Raw genomic sequence first — 23,275 nt, 5'->3', positions numbered from 1 at the left:
CAGGGGAGCACGAGGCTGGAGCCAGCTGTGCCTGTGGAGGCTGCTGGTCAGTTGAGCTGCTGCCCTGGACCCTGCCAACCACCGTGCTCATCAGAGGGCCAGAGAGGCTGGCACTGCAGCCGTCACCTACATGAGATCAGGAGCCAGCTGCCCTCGGGCCCACGGGGCAGCATTTGAGAAGGCGCAGACTCGGAAGGGCCAGGCCGACAGCAGTTAAGCAGGAGGGCCATGGCACTCCCTCGCACATCAATGAAGCATGCCAAGAGAGACGCGGGCTTCCCCTCTGGAGCTGCCAAAGCTCCCTCCCCACACTGACTGCGACTTCAAGGAGATGGCTCAGAAAGGCAGCAGAGCTCGAGACCCTGACGGGGCCTCCGCATGCTCCACCTGAAGAGCACACGTATGCTTCAGCGCGGTCGCAGCACGCACACGCAGCCACGGCTGGCCTTGGCATGTGCTCCTGACCACTGCAGGCGGCCTAGGCCTCAGTCCCAGCAGGACGTCTGTATTCAGCCCGTGTTCCAGAGGGAAAAGGAGCCACTCACAGGAGTCCAAGCCGTCAGCGCTCCCTCTGAGCCCCCACGAGCTGCGGGCTGCGCTGAGAAGATGTTCCAGAAGTCGCTAACCCCACCCCCTGCCCTCCCCCAGGGCGCGCTGCTCTTCCTCAGCCCCTGTGGGGCCTCTTCGTGTCTGACACTCTACTCCAACACGTGACTTTTCCTTCCTTTCGCTAAGGGTTCCCTGGAAAGGTTCTAGAAAAAGCAGCCACAGGAACGCCTGCCCTGCACCCACCGACCCCATGTCCGGCACGCGCTTTCTGCCCGTGTCTGGCTCTGTGCAGCCTCTGGCCGCTCCCTGCCCACCTCAGTCCACAAAGCCTTCCTGGCTGTCTGTGCTCTGAGCCCGCACTGTGGCGACTGTGTTCCCAGGAGCTCCACAGGCTGTCCAGTCCCTGGTTCTTTTTTCCACGGTGGTACTTAAGTTTCTGACTCAGGTTTCAGTCATTTAGAACGCTACATTTTATAGGGTATGTTATAAAGCGGCCACATAACTGCTCCCGGTGTCGTCATGCGAGGGCCTACCCGAGGGTCCCTGTCAACGCTCGCTGCCCGTGGAGCTGTTCTTGGTTCTGTGGTTCCGGGCCAGGGCTGCTCTTCTCTGCGCTGCCCCTCAGAAGGTTCTGGTTGTGTCAGACGTGGCCTGCCCTCTGGGATACTCAGATCCAATAGCACGAACAGTGTACAAGAAGCTTCCACGATGCGCCTGTTTCTCCTCATACAAGGTATTGGAAAGAAGGCTTCTCTTCCTTACCTCTCACCAACTGAAGGGAACTCCTGGAACCTCCCAGCTATGCAGGCTCAGCCGGAGACAGGCACAGGAAGCAGCCCGCCAGACCATGGCTGCCCCAGGCTCTCTGCTATTAACACAGGGCAGGGAACTGTCTCGGACAGCAGCCTGCCACACAGGCGGGAGGCAGCAGGGGCCCGCACCGCGGGCTTCTGGGCAGTGGCTGCAGGGGAGAAGGCCCGGGCTCCACAGGAGGCCGCGAGCTGGTAGCAGTGGCCCTGTGGCCATGGGTCCGGAGCTGGCATGCAGATGAAAGAGCCGCTTCTCGGGATGCTCGTGGAAACCAGCCTCCTGCGCAGGCGGGCGGAGTGAGTGCCCAGCTTCCTGCAGGGACTCTAGAGCATTCACAGCTGGGGCTCCGGGGCTCACCACGGAGGGAGGTTCTGCTCATAACTGAGCATCTACACAGCTCTGCCCAGGAAGCTCCGGCTCCCATCCCTGGAGGCCCGGGCACCGCCTGGTCTGCAGAGGTGGCAGGGTAGAGTCCAGCCTTCACAGGCTCTGGGCCTCTTTTGCTCTGCTGAGGACAGCTGTGGAGAACCTCTTGTGGTCCTGAGGGTCCCCGGGTACTCGGCACACACAGGCTGGGTAGCAGACAGCAGCGTGTGGAGGTGGAACTGGCACCAACGTCACGGTGCAGCTTTAGAGAAGAGTGCTCTTTCTCGGCGTTGCGGGCTGCCCGCCTTAGGGCCAAGGCCAGAGCGCAGCACTGAGCATCGGAAGCATCCGTGCCAGTGGGTTTGCCATGGACGTGGGCCGGCACGCCTCGGGACACTTGAGAAGGCCAGGCCAGAGAGGACCAAGCCTCAGCGCCCCCAGGAGTGACTGCGACCCCACCGGTGCAGCAGAGGGCCGCCCTCGGCTCCACCATGGGTCCTGCCCATAAAGTCACACTTCCCACTGCGGCGCCCTCCCGGCCCCCCAGCATCAGCTTGGCATTTCATCTGCCATTTTCACGGCTTTCCTCTACACATGCCCATGAGGCCGTGTCGTCATTCTGCACCAAGGAACACAGCAGCGGTCTGCTGAGCCCACCTAGCACGCCAGCTCCCAAAGCCACGCTGACCAGCACTTTGGCTGTACACATGTGAACACACAAGCACAGGTATAGATGCATGCACACAACACACAATCACACAAGCAAAACACTCATGCATAGTAACAATGAGCACACGTCTGCATATACACACAACACACATTCACTGCTCACACATGTGCACACATGCACGTGCACACATACATCTGTTTTACTTTTACGATCTGGCTGCCTGAGGAAGCAGAAGCAGAAAGCGGACTGTGTGTTGGCTCCCCCACTTCTGGGCTCTGATCCGACCACCAGAGGCAGACATGTCTAGGTATGGAGAACCCCCGAGCCGCTCGGGACACGTCCAGCAGTGGGGAGAAGCCACACCAATGCTTACACCGATGCTTACCGTGCGCACGTCTGTGCGCCTGTACCTGTGTGGGGCAGTCTTCATGGTCACCCGCCCACATGCTGTCTCAATCACTCCCTGCAGGAGACTGCAGAGTGGTGTGGGCCTCCGGCCCCCTCGGGCCACAAGGGATCTGCCTGGGCTCCAACTCAAAAGCACACACACGTGCCCCACTCCAGTGAGCACACCCTCCCACCCCAGGAGAAGTGGGGCTCGTGGCTGTCTGGAGCCTTCAGTCACAGCCAAGTGAGGCTCCTCAGCAGTGACTGGCCTGGGGTGACGGCACTACGGTGCTGCCCAGAGGACTGGGGCGCTGTCCCACTGTGCCTCCCCATTTCTCAAGGGTGTAAAGTATAAAAGCAGCCCAGAGTGAATCTGGACCTTCAGGTGACTTCGGTGGCAGGGAAGGGCGGGAGCTGTGTTTTCTGCCTGTCTTGCAGGCTGCCACCTCCACACGGGGTCACCTGGCCACCCACACCTATGCTACCCTCAGGTCCCCCGCCCCGTGCCAAAAGAGCAGTCCCCAGGGAGCACTGCTCAAGCCACCCACTGTTAGTGCCTTCCCCTGAGAGCAGAGCTGTCGTGGAATCTACACTACGTGCACTCTGACTTAGCACTCTGCAGGCTTGGGCTGTGTGCAGGGCGCTGTACCTTTGCGCCCCTGGGCCTTGGTGCCCGGGAGCTGCCACGGCAGAGGTCAGGACAGCCACACAGCGCAACTGTGGAGAGAGGGTGCGTGGCGCCGATGCCCGCTCCACCCGCTGCTGACAGGCGGGCGAGACCCTCCCCCGAGCAGCTCCAGGCCCGCCACATCCACTGGAGCCACTGCCTGCCTGCACTGAGTAAAATATCAGGTGTGAGATGTTGCTGATTAGAAATTACATCGCAGTTCTGTTGAACTGATAATTTGTATCTCTTTGAGATTTTTCACAAACACGATAACCAATTTCACATGTATCTTAAACGTTCTTGATTACAAAGTAAAAGCGGCCAAGCTGTGGACAGTGATAAAGCTGCGCCCGCGAATCTGTCAGGAGCGGCTCAGCTGCGCACATTCCACCGTCGCTGCAGAGACACCACGCTGAGAAAGAAAGGAGCCCGGAAAATCAATGTGCTTGGAGCTGGGGCGGTTGCTAAACACACAGAGAACATCTCTATCCAACAGGCCAAGCACCTCAAAAATTCCCAAGCCCTGCCCTGGGACAGCCAAGGAAAATTTAATCTCTCCAAATCCTCACCAGGGCACTCCATCCTGCAGCCCTGACAGCCACACTTATAATTAATTATACAATTTCGATGGGAATATCGACTAAACAAAGCTATAAATCATAGAAAAAGTCAATAGGCATGGACACATTCAATCATGTCCCAGCCAATGATTACTACTCTTAAAATACAATAATTATTTTCAGGAGCCAGCTTGAATTAAATTTCTGTCAGACGGGTACAAGACCGGTGGTTGATGAAGGGTGCAATGGATTTGGGCCGAGTCTGGTGCAGGCACATCCATCCTGTGGATGTAGTTTGTTTTTAGTGCTGGGGGCACGGCGGCGTGTTTAACCAGACCATGAAGATGAGATTATCTCCGAAGCCCATTAGGCCGTTTGTCTTGTCCCTCCAGGCTGAGGGGGACCACTCCCCGGCTGCGAGGCATGCCTGGCGGCAGCTGACCCCACACACATGGCACAGCCTCCCAGGGGCCTGGGTGCACTCCCATCAGCATGGGCCTGCGAGACGACCTTGAAGGTGTCTTGATGTCAACAGCAGGGCGGTTGTTCGGCTCTTTGGAGAAAACTACAAAACCTGCCTGGGGCACGGGCCACACTGAGCTACGGGCTCCCTGCAACCGCAGCCTCCTTGTGCGTCAACGATACGATGGGTGGGTGTGTTGGGTCCTCTCTAAACCTCTGGACAAGAACATCTCTACTTCAACTCAGTTCAGCTACATTTTCCATATCAGAATCAACTCAAAAGTTCTCCTGAAAATTAAAACTATTCTTTTCTTTCTTTCTTTTTTGTGGCACTGGGGTTCCTGAAAACCCTTCTACTTCGGGGCTACACTCCCAGACCTATTTTATATTCTTATTTGGAAACAGGGTCTCTTAAGCCAGCGAGGCTGGCTTTGAACCTGCGCAATCCTCCTGTCTCCACCTCCCAAGTGCGGGGGATTACAAGGGTGCCCCACCACGCCCGGCAAAACTATTCTTTTCTTAAAAACAGATACGGAACAATGTCACTGAGTCAACATAAGATTATCACTTGCAGTAGCAAGTGGTCTTTCTGTGTAGCAAGTGGACTGCAGGGTGCCGTGGGTCTAGCCACGGAGAGAACCCTGCAGTCTGCGGCCCCACACAGGATACCGCCCTTGTGCTCCCAGAGGCGCGCAGCCTCACGCATACCCGGGCGCAGGCCTGCTCTCAGGCGGCAGAGCCTCCTTGCAGGCTCCCTGCCCCTTCCAGAATGGCCCATCCCCTTGGCCACCTTGGAATCCTCCTCTGAGGACCTTCCATTCACTTTCTGCCTTGCTCCCAGGGCCCCAAGGGGCTGGCTCGACTTCTCCAGGCCGGTGGCGGAGCAGTGGCCCTGTCGCCTGGGCTGTGGACCTCCACATGGGCGCTCCCTGTGGTGAGCCAGGGCACCGCCCTGTTCACACTGGCTGCAGACAAGACAGCACGGCCCCTGCCGTGGTGGATCACCCTCTAACAGGAAGCATGTCAGGCCCTGGGTCTCCACACAGCAGGTGTGCGGAAGGGCATGGAAGATGGGCATGAGAGGGCTCCAGCCTCACTGGCCCTGGAGGCCTGAGGAGGGGAGGGGCAGGGAAGGACTCCATCAGAGGGCCGGGGGGACAGTGGGGCAGGGAGAAGACCCTCCTGGGAGCAACCAGAGAACCATCCGGTGACACCAGCCTTCCAGCTTCTGAGGCCAAGGAGGGACCCACCAAAGGGAGGAAGCCAAGGTCCAGCCCGACTGACCAGCAGTGGGAGGAGCAGGCGTCTGTAGGCCCTGGGATCTGGGCTGACGAGTGGCCAGTGGCAGCTGTTACTTCTCAGGAGAAGCGGCAGGGTGTGGGAAGGGGTGCACCTGGGTGCTGAGGGTGAAGGCAGCAGGTATCATCCTGGTTGGCTGGTTTTGACGGGTCTGAGGCGCCCGGGCGGATGGCACCTGCTGGGCAGCTAGACAGCCCCCTTTACAGAGCACGCAGAGGTGCCTGGCCTTCCTCAAGCTCCTTGTACACAAATCACCCGTGAACCCTTCTGCACCTTATGAGGTGAGGAGGAAACCGAGGCACCCATCTGGTCCATGGCACATGCCCACTCTTAACCCGCCTCTCCTCATGCTGTGCCACAGGCAGCTTCGTAGCGCAAGCCCTCCTGCACGGGACCACCCCCCTCGGCGGGGCCCCAGCCAGCTCTGACCAGCTGCAAGAACTCAGGCTGGGAGCTGCCGCTGAATCTGCCAATCGTCTGCAGAGGGAAAGCTTACTCCACAGAACTCAGCAACATTGCGTGGCCAGAACTGCCCCCGTGTCACCCCACGTTTACTAGAACGCAGCAGTGCGCACACCAGGTATCCGCTAAACACCTACACAGCAAGCCTACTTAAGGTGGGATGCAGTCAGACAGCAGTAGATGCCGGTGCCTCTGGGGGCCAGCTGCCCATGGCCCTTGTGGGGCCAGGGGCTCAGGGCGGAGGGCAGGCTTTCATGGCCAGGGCACCTCCAGAAGGGCCCCCTACTTCAGTGATCTGAGCTGCGTGTTCCAGTAGCACATACTTCCGCACCCATGTACATGTGCACTCGTGTTCACATCCACACTTGCACATACGCGCCATTCTGTACACATGCACATGCACACCAGGACTCACTAACACAGCCACGTGTGCCTGCACATCGTGCGCCTGGGCAGCTCCCCTCACAGCAAAGCCCACTGCCCACGGCCCCTCGAGACAGGGCCCCTCGCCCCCACCCCACCCCTGGGCTGGTCCTCCCCCAGGAAGGTGTCTCAAAGCTGATGGCTTGCTCTGACGGGCCCAGCCGCCTGGTGCTGGGCAAGCCCACAGCAGTCCCCAGCGGAGTCCTAGGTGGCCCACATAAGCAAAAGCAGGTGGGACCCAGGCTCTGAGTCTCATGAGAAGAGCCCCAGAGGCCCAACCAGGTGCCAGAAAGAGCTCACCGCAGTGCCGTTATTGTCCCGGAAGACCTCCTGGTTGGAGTAGTCGAAGAGCTTCTTCTCCAGCTGGAGCACGACCTGCCAAGCCAGAGGGCCTCAGCACTGTGGGTGGGGCAGGCCCGCACCGCCCCTCCCGTGGCTCTGTGCCGCCGAGCCCTGCCCCAGGGGGCACGCCCAGTGGCCACCTGTGCCAACTGCGGCCATGGTCCACTTACCTTCCGGTCATTGTCCGACTCCCGAAATATCAACTTGACCACTTCGTTGGTGTCGGCAGCCCGGACCGTCTGCACTGTGGCTTTTGTGCAGAGTGTCTGTGAAGAGACATGGAGAGGTCAGTGCCAGGAGAAGCCTGGCCTGGCATCCCCCAAAGCCGCACTCTACGGCTGGCACCGCTTCACAAGTGGGTCACACCGCACACCTCGCGGGAGCCCTGCCTTGAGAGCTGTCCAGGAGGCCCGCAGGATAGCCGCAGCCCTGCAGCCCTGGCTGCGCGGCGCTGTGCTCCTGGGACACCAGGTCCAGGCTAATGAGATGACTGTTAGCAATTAAATTCAAGCCTTTTCAGAAAATTCTTAACTTCAGTATGACAAGGGTCAACAGGGGTCACTTCCCAAAGGAGGACAAAGCTGGAGACCCTCCCCCTGACAGAGGAGCACTCCTCCTCACTGAGCCCCCAAGGCAAGGGCCTCGAGCAGCAGAAGTGATACAAACCCAGACACACACACACACACACACACACACACACACACACACACCCCAAGACCTGCAGGTCCACACTGCAGATCCGGGAGAGGTGGCAAGGCCCTGCCTGTTGGGTCAGGGAGCAGCTCAAAGGCACGGCTGCGGGGTCCTGCTGTGGGAAAGACCCCACTGGGCAGGAGGCCCACTAGCCCCTGGGCAGCCCTGTCAGCTTGCTGTGGAGATTGTGCACCCCCCTACCCCCCTCCTGTGGCCGCTAAGGATAAGGGGCAGGGCCAGCTGCGGGTGCAGGGTCCCAGCAGGGCTGCCACTCCCAGAGCACACTTAGGACAGGCTATTGGCATTCAGGGCACAGACCAGCCAGCAGGCCAAGCCCCCAGAGTGGCTTTTGGACTCCAGTGTCACAAATCAGTCCTGGAATGGGGGGATTAGGACAAGCACCCAAACAAACCCAGCAGGGCTTGGCCACCCTGTGAGCCCTGGGCCCAAGGAGGTCGGCCCAGCCAGATGCTAATGGAGGGCTTAAGTGGCTTAAGCCCTGCTGTGAATGGGGACCCGGGCTGCAGACAGCCATTGTGGCCCTGCAGGGCTCTCCAGCACATTCAGGGCTGTCTCCCCAAGGCATCTGCAAGAAGCTTTAAAGGCCAGCTTTCTCTGTACCACTTCACCGCTCCCCAAGGATAAACTTCTGGCAGTGCCCTGGGCTGGGCAAAGGGCGGCACCGCCCCCTGCTCCTACTCCCTCTCCCGTGGGGCCGCCTCATTCACAGGTTTTAAGGAACGAGGGGGCACTGAGCAGGGAAGGCTGCTTTCCCTTTGCTTTCAATCCAGAGAAGTCGTGACCACTCGTGCAGAAAACTGCCCCGCCAGCCTTTCCGGCTCAACTGCTACAGAAGGGATTTTGGTCTTTTGAAAGGGGAGAGAGAGAGAAAGAGGAGAGAGAGAGAGAGAGAGAGAGAGAGAGAGAGAGAGAGAGAGAGAGAGATAGATACCCAAATGCTATTTTTAAAAGGGTATCTAAATTCATCGCATTATTAGTAGCAATGAAAGGGCACAAGAAGGCTGACCGGCACTGTCCAGCGGGGGCCAGAGCACGCTTCCCTCCTGGAATTTTCAGGACTGTGCATGACCAACAGCCATCTGTCTGTAGACAGCATACCCCTGGCTTCCCTTTGCTGGGAAAGCTGGCAAAGCGTGCTGCCTGGACCCACGTCGAGCCCAGGGCTCTGGAGACAGTGGGCAGGCTGCTTCTGCATGGTCGAATCCCATGATTTTTACAGTCCATTTGATTCGCACGAAGCCCCCCAGGGATCAGACGCCTGATGCGCAGGCGTCTGATGTGTGACTGGCCCTGGAGACTCATCCAGGAACCAAATCTGTCCCCTCACTCCTACTCAGCTGTCACAACTGCTCCCCCTTAAAGTTCAAAACTCTATTAAAGGCAAACAGCCTGTTGAGCCTAACTGCCAGGTCTTTTCAATGCAGTGTTAAAGAATCCATTTAGAAAAACAAAAGTTGTCTGTGCTCTCTGACACAGCCAAGAATTCTCTGAAGCCAGGTGTAGTGGCCCATGCCTGTGATACCAGTACTTGGAAGGCTGAAACAGGAAGATTGCGGGTTCAAAGCCAGCCTCAGCAACTTAATGAGGCCCCCTGCAAGTTAATGAGAGCCTGTTTCCAAATAAGAATAGAGCTGGGGGTGTGGCTTGAAGGTAGAACCCTTTGGGTTCCATTCCCAGCGTGAAACAATAGCTTTGGCTCCTGGTTTCCCTGGGCACGTGAAGGCCACAGACTTGTCCTGCAGCTCAAAACAAGAACCAGGACCCCACCCCTGTGGCCTTGCATACACCTGCAGGAGAGCTCGGTGTCCAAGGAGCACCGGGCTCCTCAGGAGTGCGTTGCTGAGGGATCTGAGTTGGCCTGTCCTGGTCCTCACACAGCCTGACTTGGGGAGCCCAGGACATGTCACTGGGAAGTTACATTCGAAAGTCCTGTGGGATCATTTCTGGACTATGATGCTAGGAGACATAGCAAGAAAAACTACGTCAGTATAGACTTTTCAAATCTCTACCAGCAACGGGACCCAGGCAGAGCAGCTCAGAGCTCAGAGTGAAGGCGGGATTGTGGGGTCTAGTAGTTCTCTGGTTGCTGAGCTGCTAGATGTGAGTCAGAGTTACAGGCAGAGCCGGGGCCTCTGCGGACACATCCAGCCAGGATATTTCTAAGACGCATTTCAGGGTATGTACATCACCAGCAGTCTGCAGGGGCCTTCCGCCTGGATCCAGCTGCAGGGGGTGGTTCCCATCTCCGAGGCCCTCTTGGCCCTTTGTGGCCCCTATCAACCCGAGGGCTTCCTGCAGCCTCTGTGCCCGCACCCAGCCTGGCCTGCCTTTGCAGAGCCTGGGGTCTGACCCGTTCTTCCTCCCCGAAGCCTCACCAGGTTCCCACCAGCTGCAGGAAGGCAGGGATGTATCTGCCTAGTTCCCCACAAACCCAGCACTGGCACCTCCCCAGGCTGCCTTTTGCCTCCACTACAGAAAACACAAGAAGCCATGTGAGTTGAAAATCTTTTTTGTAGTCAAAAGACTCCTTGGTGGAAAGGAACTGCTGGCCTTTGTGTTGCCCTGTCTCTGCAGACTATGATATCCTGGTCCCCGCTCTCTAACCGGAACCCCAGGAGCCCCAGCAATAGGCCCAGGCACCCAGCCAGGCACCCAGCATAGGCCAGGGCACCCAGCCGGGGCCACAGGAAGTGTGGCCTCCAGGCTCAGCTCTGCACACTGGCTCGCTGCCACGGGGGTCTAGATCTCGCTGAGGTGAGGAGGGTCCTGGGATGCCCCACGGCGGCTCCTGGGCTGAGACTCTGGAGGCTCTACAGTCATTAGTCTTGTGGCCAAGCCATAAGGGACACTTTGTGCTATAGAAGAATGGCCTAGCTGGGCATGGTGGATTATAGCACGCCTATAATCCCAGCATTTGGAAGGTTGAGACAGGAGGACCACAGGTTCATGGCCAGCTTCACAACTTATGAGAATGTTTAAAAAATACAAAATAAAACAGGGTCAAGGCATAGCTTGGAGGTAGAATGCCCCAGGGTTCATTCTCCAGTCTCCCTCCCTCCCCCCCTCCCTCCCTCTCTCTCCCTCTCCCTCTCTCTCTTACACACACACACACACAAATTGCCCAGGTCAGGCCAGCTGTAGAGGATGGAGGCTACATTCAGATGTACTGGAAAACGTCAGCAGAAACCTCAGCCTGGGAACCCCCCTTTCTGTTGCAATGACTGAGCCCGATTGCTCGGTCATTTCCTGTGATTACTACTTTGGGTATATGTGTTTTCTGAAGCAGACCAGGCCATTGGTTAGTTGCTGCAGTCATAAACTCCCTTCCTAGGATCAGAACACATCCCTAGGCAACAGTTCCTGGTGCCACCTGGAACCTCAAGAGCTGGCCCCTCTCAGAGGGATCCCCTGTCTTGGCCCTCTCAAGCAGTTAAGAAGCTCTGTGAAGGGGCGCAGGCCCCAGCCTCTGGGCAGCAGAATCACTTGCCCTGTCTGCGGCCCCCAGCCTCCTCCGCAGACCTCCTGTGCTTCCCAGAGCATCCCGGAAGGGACCAAGGAACCAGCTGCCTGCTGTGTCCTCCTGCCCCAAACCCGTGCCAGAGGAGCAGGCAGGCTGGTGGAACTCCCTGACATGGGGCGGACCTCTGGAGCCTTCAGGCACAGTGCTATCTTGCCTGGCTGTTCTCGGGGAGGGGCCGACAGTGCCCTGTCTGGGTGGCTGGTTGCTTACTGGCGACTGCACAAAGAGGCTGAGAAGGTTTAATCCTGACTTGAGTCGGTGGATGAAAACCAGTGGTTAGCTGCTGAAGGCACATTAAATAATGGGGGCTCCAGGCCCCACCAGGCCCTCTCTCTACCTTCTCTAGAGACCCTCTTCTTGCTTTCTCTCCATGAGGGGGACAAGAGCTACCAATTAGCCTTGAAGTAGCACTGTCCCCAGAATCAGCACAGGCAGCCGCTGGAGGTAATATTCCAGAGCAGAGACTTGGCAGACTTCCGGGAAGATGGCGACCGAGAAAAGCGGGGCTTAAGAGCCCTGCTAACAACCAATCTCCATTACCACAAAATCAGCACCTTTCATAGCCAGAATACACCATCACCAGACAAACAAAAAAATCACCAGGCTCCAGAGAGAAAGCGGACTGAGAACAGAGCTCAGAGCCACAGAGGAGATACACCGGCCTCATGCCGGAGGACGCGGCAGCAGTACCATACTGCTGGCGGCAGCGGCGAGTTCACGGGACAGCTACAGCAAGGCGAGGTGAACCGCTGCGGAACAGCCAGGCGGGATTTCTCGGGGCAGGAAGCATCTAAAGCTCCCAGTGGCTGAGCTCAGCACACGCTGCAGGGACTCAGAGTGGAACTCAAAACCAGAGAAGAAAAAATACGCCAGCCTCACGACCGAGGGCGTAGCAGCGGCGCAATATTGCCACCGGCGGCAGCAGCAGTGAATTCACCGAGTCCAGTACAGCTACATCTGCGTACTCAAGAACAGTGAGTCAAATAGCGGGCCACAGAGGAGAAATCCCAGTACTGTACTCCCTGGGACTTGACCCAGTGGGGGAGTGGCGGTGGCAGAGATATCACACCATAGGAGAACGTGCAACCTGGCACCCCCCACAGTCTAAAGCAGCCTCTATCGACTCTCTGGGTCGGAGACTCTGTGATACAACCCAGTAAAGGAGTAGTGGGGTCTGAGATACTACAGACTCGAGATCCAGAACACCTTAAGTGAAGTCATAGTGACCCAAGGGAAGAACCCAGAGAAGGCACAAACTTCCAAAATCATGGGAAAGAGGAATAATACTGGAGCAATGAATGCCCACAACCCCACAACATCAGAACCCAATAAAACAGAAAATCAGAGATTTCTAGAAGATCAAATCAGGAAAATAACTGTAGAAATAATAGAGGTGCTTCGAAAAGAACTCAGATAGAGCCAAAAAGAGATAAAGGATGCAATTAATGAAGTAAAGGCCTCAATTCAAAGCACAAACAACCGATTAGACCACATGGAAAACAGAATCTCGCTCTTAGAAGATGATCATTCCAAAAATGAACACATAGTTTCTAATCTAGAAAAAAATATCCAACAGCAGGAATCTGATATTGAAGAAATATGGGCCCATTTTAAGAGAGCTAACCTAAGAATAATTGGAATAGAGGAGGGAAAAGCAAGTGAAACCAAAGGGATCAATAATCTCTTCAAAGAATTAATAGCAGAAAATTTTCCAAACATAGAGCAAGAGGTTGGTACACAGGTCCAGGAAACTTATAGAACTCCCTTTAGACAGGATCGGAGAAGAGGATCCCCACGCCACATAATTGTCAAAATGACCAATGTGGAAGCCAAGCAGAGAATCTTAAAGGCAACAAAAACAAAGGGCCAAGTGACATTCAAAGGCAAACCAATCAGAATCACTCCAGACTTCCCAAACCAAGTCATGAGAGCCAGAAGGCCTTGGAGTAACATATTCCAAACTCTGAAAGAAAACAACTTCCAGCCAAAAATTTCCTACCCAGCAAAACTTTCTATCAAATTAGATGGAGAAATAAGAAGCTTCCATGACAAACAGAAACTGAAGGAATTTATGTCTTCAAAACCAGCACTAGAGAAAATACTCAAAGAGATTAACTACAAAGAAGAAATAGGTAACACACACTAGAACCAGAGAAACAAGATTTTCCATCCAACAGACAACTAAGATTGGTTATCTGTGGAGATTCATTATTTATGTTAGTCTTTTACCTATCTCTAAATTGTATTGTTTGCCTTTATTGTTGTTAATTTTTAGGATTTCTAGTTGGAATATTAATATACCTTCAGATATAGCATTTGGAAATATTTTATCCCATTCTATTAGTAACTTTTAACTCTGTTTACATTGTCTTTGGATATACAATATTTTTTTATTTATTTTTTAGGGAGTTTGTATACTCTTCTGTTGCCTGTGCCATTGAAATCATATCCAAGAAATCACTGCCAATTTCAATGTTGTGAGGTTTTATGACCCAGATTTTCTCCTAAAAGTTTATAGTTTTAAGATTTATATTTAGGTCTTTTATCTATTTGTATATGGGATTAGGTAAGGGTCCAATTTTATTCTTTTCCATGTAAGTATTATTTTTCAACAATATTTAGTTAAAAGATTATTATTTCCACCACCAAATGTTCGTGGAAACCTTGTCAAAAATAACTTGACAATATAGGGAAGAATTTAGCTCTAGGCTTGTATTTAATTCCAACGGTTTATATATCTGTCTTTAGAATAGTACTACACTGTTTCAATTATTGTAGCTTTATATGGTTTGAAATCAGAAAATATATATCTTCTAGCTTTGTTCTTTTTCGAGATCGTTTTGGGTATCTAGAGTCCATATTCCATATTAGGATAGATTTTTTTTTTCTGAAAAATAAATATATAAATATATGATAGTTTCACCTAAAAAAATAGAAAAAATATTCTCTTGTAAGAAAGAAAGTAAAAAGAAATATTGAAATGTTATCTTTAAGGCATCAAAAGCTTGGTATCAGACAAATGAAACTGTTATGTGAGATTATCATTTTTAATTTTGGATAAATTGCTATAAAACTAGATGTCAACCACTAAGCCAAGCATGGGAGGGAGGGATGGGGAGGGAATGGGGTAGGGATCGGGTGGGGGCTGACTGGGCGATGTGTGCATGTATGTCTACAAAAAGTTTTTATCCCACTATGATGTATGAATACAGTGCACCAATAAAAAAAAAATTGATCTGGGGGTGTAGCTTGAAAAAAAATATTCCAGAGCATTCTCCAGAATTAAATCATCCCCAAGAGGATTAGGGCTTTCTTCTTTTCAAACCAAGACCTCCTGCAGGAGATTATGCTGCGATTCCCACACCTGCCCAGCCCCTGGGGACATCCACAGACACTGGCTCCTTAAGTCCGCCAGCAGCAAAGGTGTTGAGGGCTGCTTGGCTTCTCAGCCATGAGCCCTTGACAGTCACAACGCTGCTCTAAGCGTGCAAGGTTTCCCATGAGGGGCAGCGGGTGGGCAGATGCTGCTGAGACCACCGGGCAGGTCCAGCTTGGAGGCACAGGGCTCTCTAGCCAAGTGGGTCCCCACGAAGCTGGGTCAGGTTTTATCAAACTATAAGCAAAACCATCTTAAAGTGGGAAACAACAAAGCGATCCCTTCCTTGAGGCGGCCCTTCCTCCCCTGTGGAGGCCGTCTCGCCTGGCCTCTGCCTGGCAACGCAAGGCCAGGACCCATGGACGCAACTCTCTCTGCCAGAGCGCTCAGACAAAGCCTTCTTTTGTGTTGAGGACAGAATGTGGAAGCTCCTGCCTCTCACCCACTGGGCTGGGTCTGTGCCTCCAGGTGAAGGTACTCGCAGCAGGGCAGCTCCATGGGCCCCAGGCTATGGGGCCGTGGTCTCAGGAGCTCGCGGCCAGCCTTGAAGGGTGTCTTCAAGCTGCCTGCGCCCGCAGCAGGCCGGGAAGGAGGCGTCAGACCACAATAGAGTGTCCATACCACAGTCCTGCAGCACAGGGAGCCATGCTGACCCATGCATTTACCCTTGTGCCCCCGTCAGCACTTGCAGTGACTTTGAGGGAGGCTCATGGGACAGGCTGCACAGGAGGGAAGCAGAACTCGGCCCGCACCCCCGAGTGCTGCACAGGGCCCCCTCTTGCTGGAGACCGGTCCCTGCCTGGCCAGGCCAGCAGCGGGTGGGTGGGCCTGAAGATACATTTTACCAATTTTCACGCCCATCCCTCTAAATGTGACCCTGCTTCTGAGCCTTTATCCCTCTGACAACTGCAGGCAAGAAACATGCAGACCCTCTGATAGCGTGAAATCGGGAACAAAGCCCAGGGACAGGGCGAAGAAGCCGGGCGGGCCGGCCAGGTTCCAGCCACACACAGAGGCTCACAGGGACATCTGAAAGGAGGTGCTTGTAAAAGAAATGGGCCTTAAAACATGGTCTTGGACAGCGTAAAGAAAGGGGCCCGAGACACAGCACGTCTACGCACAGTGAATCTCGTGGGCCAGGCGCGTCATGAATTTCAATGCGGGCTTCCATCCACCAAGCTCGCGGGCTCACCTTGGATTCCAGGCGGCAGGAAAACCTCTGGCTGGGTGTTGGGGCACCGCGGGGTGCTCGTACAGCCCCTTGTGCTCTGGTCTGTAACTCACTAGAACCTGGACCACAGTCTCCAAGACGTCGATGGGGACAGCGATGACTAGGCCTGTGGCTGAGGACGAGGTGGGAGCGGGGCGGGGCGGGACTGAGGCGGAGCCTCCCTCAGAGCCGGAGCAGAGGCAGCAGTCTGAGCCACTGTGCTGATGATGCTCCTCGCATGCGCTCGCTGGGCAGGGCTGGAGAGCTGGAGAAGGTGCTGAGCGCCTCCCGGGTCGGCCCCGCTCTGTGCCCCTCCACAGGCCTTCATTTTGACCCTCCGGTCACAGATCAGGTAGCTGCACCTGCCCTGTCTGAATTCTAACAGTTCACAGTACCACTGAGGACCACAGGCCATGGGGCCTCTCAAAACCCAGAGACCCCAGCGCTGTGCGGGACCGCCTGCCTCGCCCACCCTTCACTGCTGCGCCAGCACCGTGGTTTCTCTGGCTGAGCTCTGGGGTGTCCCTTCTTTCCCTCCTCCAGGTGTCGAGGAATCCGAGCCAGGGGCCAGCGCCCGAGCGGGGAGCACATGACCTCAGGCAGGCTCTGCATTGCAAGGGCGGCCACAGGCGCACACAAGAGACCTGTCACAGCCCAACCTTCTTCCTGCCCTTGGTTAAATCCAGGCATGCAATGGCCAGAAGCAATGAGGGCTGCGTGTAGGCTTCCTGTACCAGCTGTCAGGCCGCTGTGAGGAAGGACGGGAGCAGGGAAGGTCCCCTGGCAGCTGGCTGGGACAGGCCTTCCTCTACATCAGGTAACGGGAAATCATTGCTGCTAGGCTCAAACGCTTTGAATGCCTCCAGAAGGTGGAACTGATCTGAGGATGAACATTCTTTAGGCTACAAATAGTTCTCCTGGGAATGCTGAACATTAATATAAATTTGTGTTCCACTACGCAGTACACTATTAAATCAACATAATGCTTTTGCTTGGAGGTGGTATTAACCAAAAGGCCTCATAACACACCGCCAACACGCCTGGACGCTTTGGTCTATGGACCAGACTGCCCAAACCCTGCTCAGAATCCAGAACCCTGGGCTGCATCTCAGAACACCACACCCACCATAGATAAGCATGTGAGTTTCTGGTTTAAACGAAGGTCACTGCAAGTGGGTACCAAGAATTCAGGTCTTCAGCTCTGGCAGAGACACTCGTCCTTTGACAGCTATGAGCTGTAGGAACACAAACCCAAGTGGTGGTGACCCATCCCTTCGTCTCGTGTCTGTGGACATCACCTCGAGTCTTAAACAAACTGGAGGAATGAAAACGAGCATGACTGGTCAGCCGTTTAACTGAGAGTGCAGAGGTGGAAATCAGTAGCTTCAAAACTCACGTTTGTCAGGGGAAACAGAAAGTGTAAGAAACACTTTTAAAAAGTGCCCAGCAAACCCAGGCCATTCCCACCCCAAAGTGCCCAGCAAACCCCAAGCCATTCCCACCCCAAAGTGTCCAGCAAACCCAGGCCATTCCCACCCCAAAGTGCCCAGCAAACCCAGGCCATTCCCACCCCAAAGTGCCCAGCAAACCCAGGCCATTCCCACCCCAAAGTGCCCAGCAAACCCAGGCCATTCCCACCCCAAAGTGCCCAGCAAACCCAGGCCATTCCCACCCCAAAGTGCCCAGCAAACCCAGGCCATTCCCACCCCAAAGTACCCAGCAAACCCAGGCCATTCCCACCCCACAGCAGGGTGCAGCCAGCAGGCGAGCACGCCGATGGCTGCCCGCACCAGGGGTCATGTGACAGAGACCAGCCCAGGCCCAGGCCCTGCAGAGGGCTGGGCCCTCCAGGGAAGACATCCCCAGCAAACCAGCAGGGTGACGCACCCCGGGGTCAGAGCATTCCTGACAGAAACAGCAGGACTAAATGGCATGTCAAAATAATCCTGCACTGACCCCGGCTGAGGTTTCAGTCTCCTGTCCTAAGACACACACGTGCGCGCGTGTGCACACACACACACCCCTTCATAGAAGCAGGGCGGTGTTCACTGGGCCCTCTACATCCCCGCTGGCCCACGGTTTGTGGGGCACGAGCCCAGGAGGCTGGAGGGGCCCTGGGCTGGGGTGCCTTGACCACATCAGTGGCAGTCTGCAGCCAGGCGTGGGTGCTGCTCACATACCCCACGCATTTCCTCAAATCCTTGGCCTGTTGAGACTCGGCTCACTGGGCAGGGCCTGTGCCCTCTTGGCAGGTCAGGGCGACCTTGTGCCAGCAGACCCTCATTCGAATGTCCTCAGGGCCTACGGAGCTCCACATCCTAAAAACTAAAGCCTCTTCACCTGGGGCTGGGGGATGTGGCAGGGATGGTGAGACTCAGAGCAGGGGGCGTAGGTGCAGGGCTGGGGAGCTGTGGCAGCTGAGGACCCCCAGGCAGCTCACTGCGGAACCAGGAGGCATCTGCAAAGACGCCCACCTGTGAGGGCGATGACTGTGTTTAGAGCCAGGGGTCTTCCTGACACGCCACCCTAGCGTGCTGACTCTACCTCCTGACCCACGGGCACTGTGGCCCGTGTGGCCTTCCTGCTTGCTGCACACTGCTGACAGTCCACCCAGAACAAGCTGCTATAAAGACCCTTTCATCTCCTTTCCCGAGACTGCTCCTGCCTCCCCCGCAGCCAGCAGAGACAGCCATTGTGCCCACAGAGTAAAGGCAGCACCGCTTGCTCCCACACCGAGGAGGGCACAGTGTATTTCCAGAAGGAACCCCAGGCTCTTCCTGCTGGCCAGCGGGGCCCCTGGCGCCCTCCACCATGGCCCGGGGCAGCAGTCTTGGCTGGAGGACAGCCTGCTGTAGGCATGGTGCAGGGACCTCAGGATGTCCCCAAGCTCAGAGCAGCGGGGATGGCAGAGGAAGACAGAGCCCTTGAGACAGGGTCCCAGGACTCTCAACTGAGCTGTGCGAACCCCAGCAGGCCGTGGCCGGCGTGGCCAGGAAGAGACGCCAAGAACCACTAGGTCCTCTAACAGACCCTGGGCGGCAAAGCCAAGCCAGGCTGTTCTGTCTTCTCTTTCTAAGAAATGGGATTTTTGGTCAGCTAGAGATGCTGGCTAATTGAAATCTAGAAAGTGATGTTCCTAGAAGAAAAAGCCTGAATATAAACCCCAAAGAAGCTGTTAAGACTCAGTATGACACTCTAACGTTCCAGCTGAAACCACAGGTCCTAGATAGAAATAACCCAAATCAAGGACTGTCTTTTTAAGTCAGTCATTTAAAAATAATTTCAGTGCCTGGCAAGGTGGCACACATATATAATTCCAGTCCTTGGTAGGCTGGGACAGAAGAATCCCAGGTGCAAGGCCAGCATGTGAGACACTGTTTCAAAATAAAAAAAAATAGAAACAGCTGTGGCTGTAGCTCAGCGGTAGAATGCTCCTGGGTTCAATCCCCAGTGCCACAAACAACATCAAGAACAAATATGCTTAGTGATTTTGATGGGCAATTCTGCTGTTGCCATTATTTAAAAACAACCAGCACGCTTGCAAGTTGGGTGGCAGTTTGCTCGCACACCTGATGGAGGGCCGCAGCGCTGACCTTGCCCTGGAACTGGCCACCGCACAGGTGGCCGGCACTTCCAGAGGATCTGCTGCAGGACACACTGCTGGGGGCCAGCCCCAACATGGGAGGGCCACAGATGCCAGTGGCCGCAGCGCCAGGCTGCTGGCAGGAAGGCCCAGCTCAGGTGGGAAATGTACAAGGCGAGCGGGTGCACACGTCTAAACCTCCTGGGGGGTCTCTGGGAGCTGAAGCAGACAGTCTTTCCACCTGCTCTGGACACAGCTGCATGGGTGCCACATTAAGCCCGAGTTGCTAACACCTACCACTCGCTCTCAGTGACCATCACAGCCACTCTTGCCCCCCAAGTCCCTGCGGTGCCACCGCTGGACACCAGAGCACAGGCCTCTCTCCTGGCCCTGGCCGCACTCCAGCCTAAGCCTGAACAGTGGCCTTGGGCAGGGCTGGAGGCAGCTGGGGGGGTCCCAGAGGGTGAGGACAGGCTTCATGCCTCCTTCCTGCTGACCTACTGCCGTCCTGGGAGTGGGCTGTGCCTGTGATCTGGTGCCGGGCTCACGCCACCCTGCGGCCTGAGCTGGTGGCTGCTGGCTCGGTCCTCCTCCCCCGCCTGACCTGACGTACCATGGGGCATGCGTGGTGAGGCTCTCCAATGTGCTCAAGCTGTCTGGGGAGCGCTCCCCGCGGCAGCTACAGAGCCGGCAGCGCCCTTGCGCCTGCGTTCCCACAGGCCCAGCTGGCAGCCCAGCATGTACCTGTCAGCAACCAGCAACTGGTTTTTGAAAAGGAACACCAGCCTCCAAAACCACATCCATCATCGCCACTGTCGGGAGGCGAGGGCGGCAGGTGTGGCCGGCCGGGCAGCACAGAGACGGGTGCGCCTGGCACCGCTGTCACTTTGCGTCACCACGACCAGCTGAGCACCCAGCTGCCAGTCGCCACCGCGCAAGGCGTAAAACACACCCTCCCAACAGCCCAGCAGGGCTGAGTGTAAGCTGCATTATTAATTAGTGTGATGACGCAGGGTCCTGTTAGACAGCGCAGGATCATCTGTTTAATTTGTGTGTGTTTTAATTATGGCTTAAGCAGAGCAAAGTGTGATCACAGTATCATCTCTTCAGTTCTGCTCTGCAAGCATGTTTGCATGAATTTGCATTTGAAATGCAAGACGCTGCTGGCTCCTGGGGGACCAGCCTCTTCCCTGGCACACACAGAGCCTCTTTCACAGGCAGCCTGGCAGGGCCCATCCCTGTAATCCTCCCTCCACTGCAAGTGGCAAGCAGGTTAGGCTGTGCCACCTCCTGAGGCCGCCCGGGCCCTGCCGACCCAGCAAGGTGAACAGTCCTGGGTTTAACGGCTTTGCTTCACTGTGGCCAGGCTCCAGCTCACTGGCCCTTTGTTTTTGGAGATGAGCTTAATTAACCTTTGACAAATCTTGCCTGCAAGCACAAAAATGTCACCCAGTGAGCAAGGTGCTGGAAGCATGCCAAGGGATGGGCTATGGGGTGGGTCCTGCTTCCTAAAAGCTAGGACCTCACGCCAGCGCGGTGGAGGGGAGTGTGCACCGCACATGGTGGCTGAGGCTTGATGGGTTTATTAGCCCTGGCCACTAATACACACAGAACAACTTAGGCTCTCATTTGCAAGAGGAATGCCATCTCTGCCTCCAGAGGAACTTCTGCGTGGCCCTGGGGCTGGTCCACCAGAACTGCCCCGCAGGCTCCAGGCCTGCATTTCTGGAATGCACTGTCAGACAGAACTGGCACATCCTGGCAATACGAATTCCTGGCATCTTCTTACAACACACAAGGGTCACTGTCTACACCACACCCTTCCCGTTCTTACTCTGGACCTTGGGACTGCCCAGCTTAGAAGACAGTGTCCTCCAGGCCCTGCGCAGTGCGGGGAGGGCTGGAGGGCAGGAGGCTGTCCCTGAGGCCGCTCTGTGGGTGGAGAGAAAGGATGGTGGGCCTGTAGGCGCTGCCCTGGCAGGCTCCTCGCGGGGTGCATGGGGCAGGCTCCCTCCTGTGTACCGTCAAGCTTCCATGAACTCCTGATTCCATGAGGGAAATGGTCCTTTATTTGCCGAACTCTGGCTTTCACTTCACTAACTGGTCCTAAATAAAACTATTCTAAAATAATATTACATATTGCTCACTAGATTTGCTTTACTTACATGGTAAAGTGTGTATGAAATATAATTAAAAATAATTTTTACTTGTCAAATGAACAGTAGCTATCCATAGGGTTTAAAGGACCACAAAAACTCTGTAACGATTAATGTGTGAACCTAAGACACATCTGTTTATTTATTGAGCAAACAATCCAGTTAAAAACTATTGATTTCCTCCTAGTCCTTTGCAAGTGCCAGATTAATAGTGAAGGCAGGGAGCCTGGGCTTCTCGAGGGTGAGGGGCTATACACCAGCTGCAGCGGCCCTAGGGCAGCTGTGACCAGGCAGCGCTGTAGGCCCTCGCTGCCGCTGCACGGGGGGTCCCCAGGGCCGTTCCCGCTCCTCATGTATGCTGTCCACCCTGAGGACAGGATGTCTTCTACGGCTCAGTTACAGCATGCTGGGGCTTCCCTTGCGGCTAAGCAAGCACATCTACAGCCCCCAGAACCGCAGGGGACCAGCAGGAGGGCTCCCAGCAGCACAGCTGCACGGAGCCAAGGCAGTGAGGTCAACGCCCACCTGCAGTGGGCCTCTGGGGGAAGGCCGCCTGTGGCTGCACGCTGGGGCTGGCTTCCTGGTGACACGCCCAGGCCCCACAGCTTCCTCCAACCTTGGTAGCTAGGCTCTGGGCAGAGGCTTGCCAGCCTCTGGGCCCCAGGCACCTGCACAGCCTTTGGGTTCCCCAAGAGTGAGACACTGATGACCGAGCCACACAAACAGTCTGTAGACAGGTGCAGGATTTAAAATGGACTTGTACAGTTCTGACATTTGCAATGACGAAAAAGTAGCTGAAATGTAGTCAGTGAGGAGCCCGAGCAGCCCTGGCTCCCCGGTGGCTTCTCCTGAGCTGGTCTGGAGGCCCAGGGCTGCCTGGGTGACCCCCACAGGACTTGGCGGCACCCCAATCCAACAAAGACCCCTCTCCTGACAGTCTAAGGTGTTTCTTAGGAGTTTTTGCTGTAAATAAATATAAACAATGAAAACAATTTCATGGAAGTTGCCCATGAGGACAACCCTCCTTGCCATGACCGCAGTCCTGTAAAAGTGGAGCTGCACAGGCCGCAAAGAGGAGGCCCACACCTACCTCTACAACAGACTTGGAATCCAGGCGGAAGTTGAAATCACCAAAGACAAAGTAGGAAACCTTCTCGAATCGCTGATCGATGATTCTAGGAGAAGACAAGACGACAGAGGTCACTGAGGGTGGAGACGCACGGCTGGGCCAGCCACGTCTCCCTCACGCCTGTTCTCAACTCTGTCTCCTGCCCTGTTCCTCCTAACCTGGGACTAGGATGGAGGCTAGTCACTCCTGCCAGCTGTCACTCGCCAGCTGGGCTGGGCAACACTGACCAAGCCCAGGGAAGCAGCGTTGGCCAGCAAGGACACCGGCGAGGGGAGGGGAGGAGGGACACAGTCGGGAGTCTGACAGGGTGAGCGACGCAGAGAGGAGCAGGGAGCAGCCCCTCACAGGCCGAGCGCAATGCGGGCCTGCTGCCCGTGCTCCACTCCACCCGGTAGGCCTCAGGACCCCACTGCACGGCCAGGTGCAGCCCAGGATGCCTGTCCAAGCGCACTCCTCCTGGCAGAACGCGGGATTCCATGAGCACAGCCCAGGCCTGTCCAAGCACACTCCTCCCGGCAGGACGCGGGGTCTCCAGGAGCACAGCCCAGGCCTGTCCACCTGCGCCCTCCTCCCGGCAGGACGCGGGGTCT

At 55.7% G+C, this 23,275-nt stretch overlaps 1 protein-coding gene across 1 annotated transcript in view; it reads right to left on the bottom strand.

Annotated features, from left to right (window-relative positions):
• INPP5A (inositol polyphosphate-5-phosphatase A) overlaps window positions 1-23,275 on the bottom strand; it is a gene marked incomplete at both ends in the record, with an annotated part of 184,677 nt that overhangs the window by 13,619 nt on the left and 147,783 nt on the right. The window contains 3 exons of the mRNA XM_080695419.1: window positions 6,956-7,030; window positions 7,168-7,263; window positions 22,647-22,731. Coding sequence (XP_080551545.1) covers window positions 6,956-7,030; window positions 7,168-7,263; window positions 22,647-22,731 — 256 coding nt within the window. The remainder of the gene's footprint in view (window positions 1-6,955; window positions 7,031-7,167; window positions 7,264-22,646; window positions 22,732-23,275) is intronic.

The sequence above is a fragment of the Muscardinus avellanarius genome (genome assembly GCF_963383645.1).
Source record: "Muscardinus avellanarius genome assembly, chromosome: 4".
In the NCBI taxonomy this organism is placed as follows: domain Eukaryota; kingdom Metazoa; phylum Chordata; class Mammalia; order Rodentia; family Gliridae; genus Muscardinus; species Muscardinus avellanarius.
The sequence above is the reverse complement of the archived record's forward strand: the minus strand, read 5'-3'. Positions and strand labels throughout refer to the sequence as shown.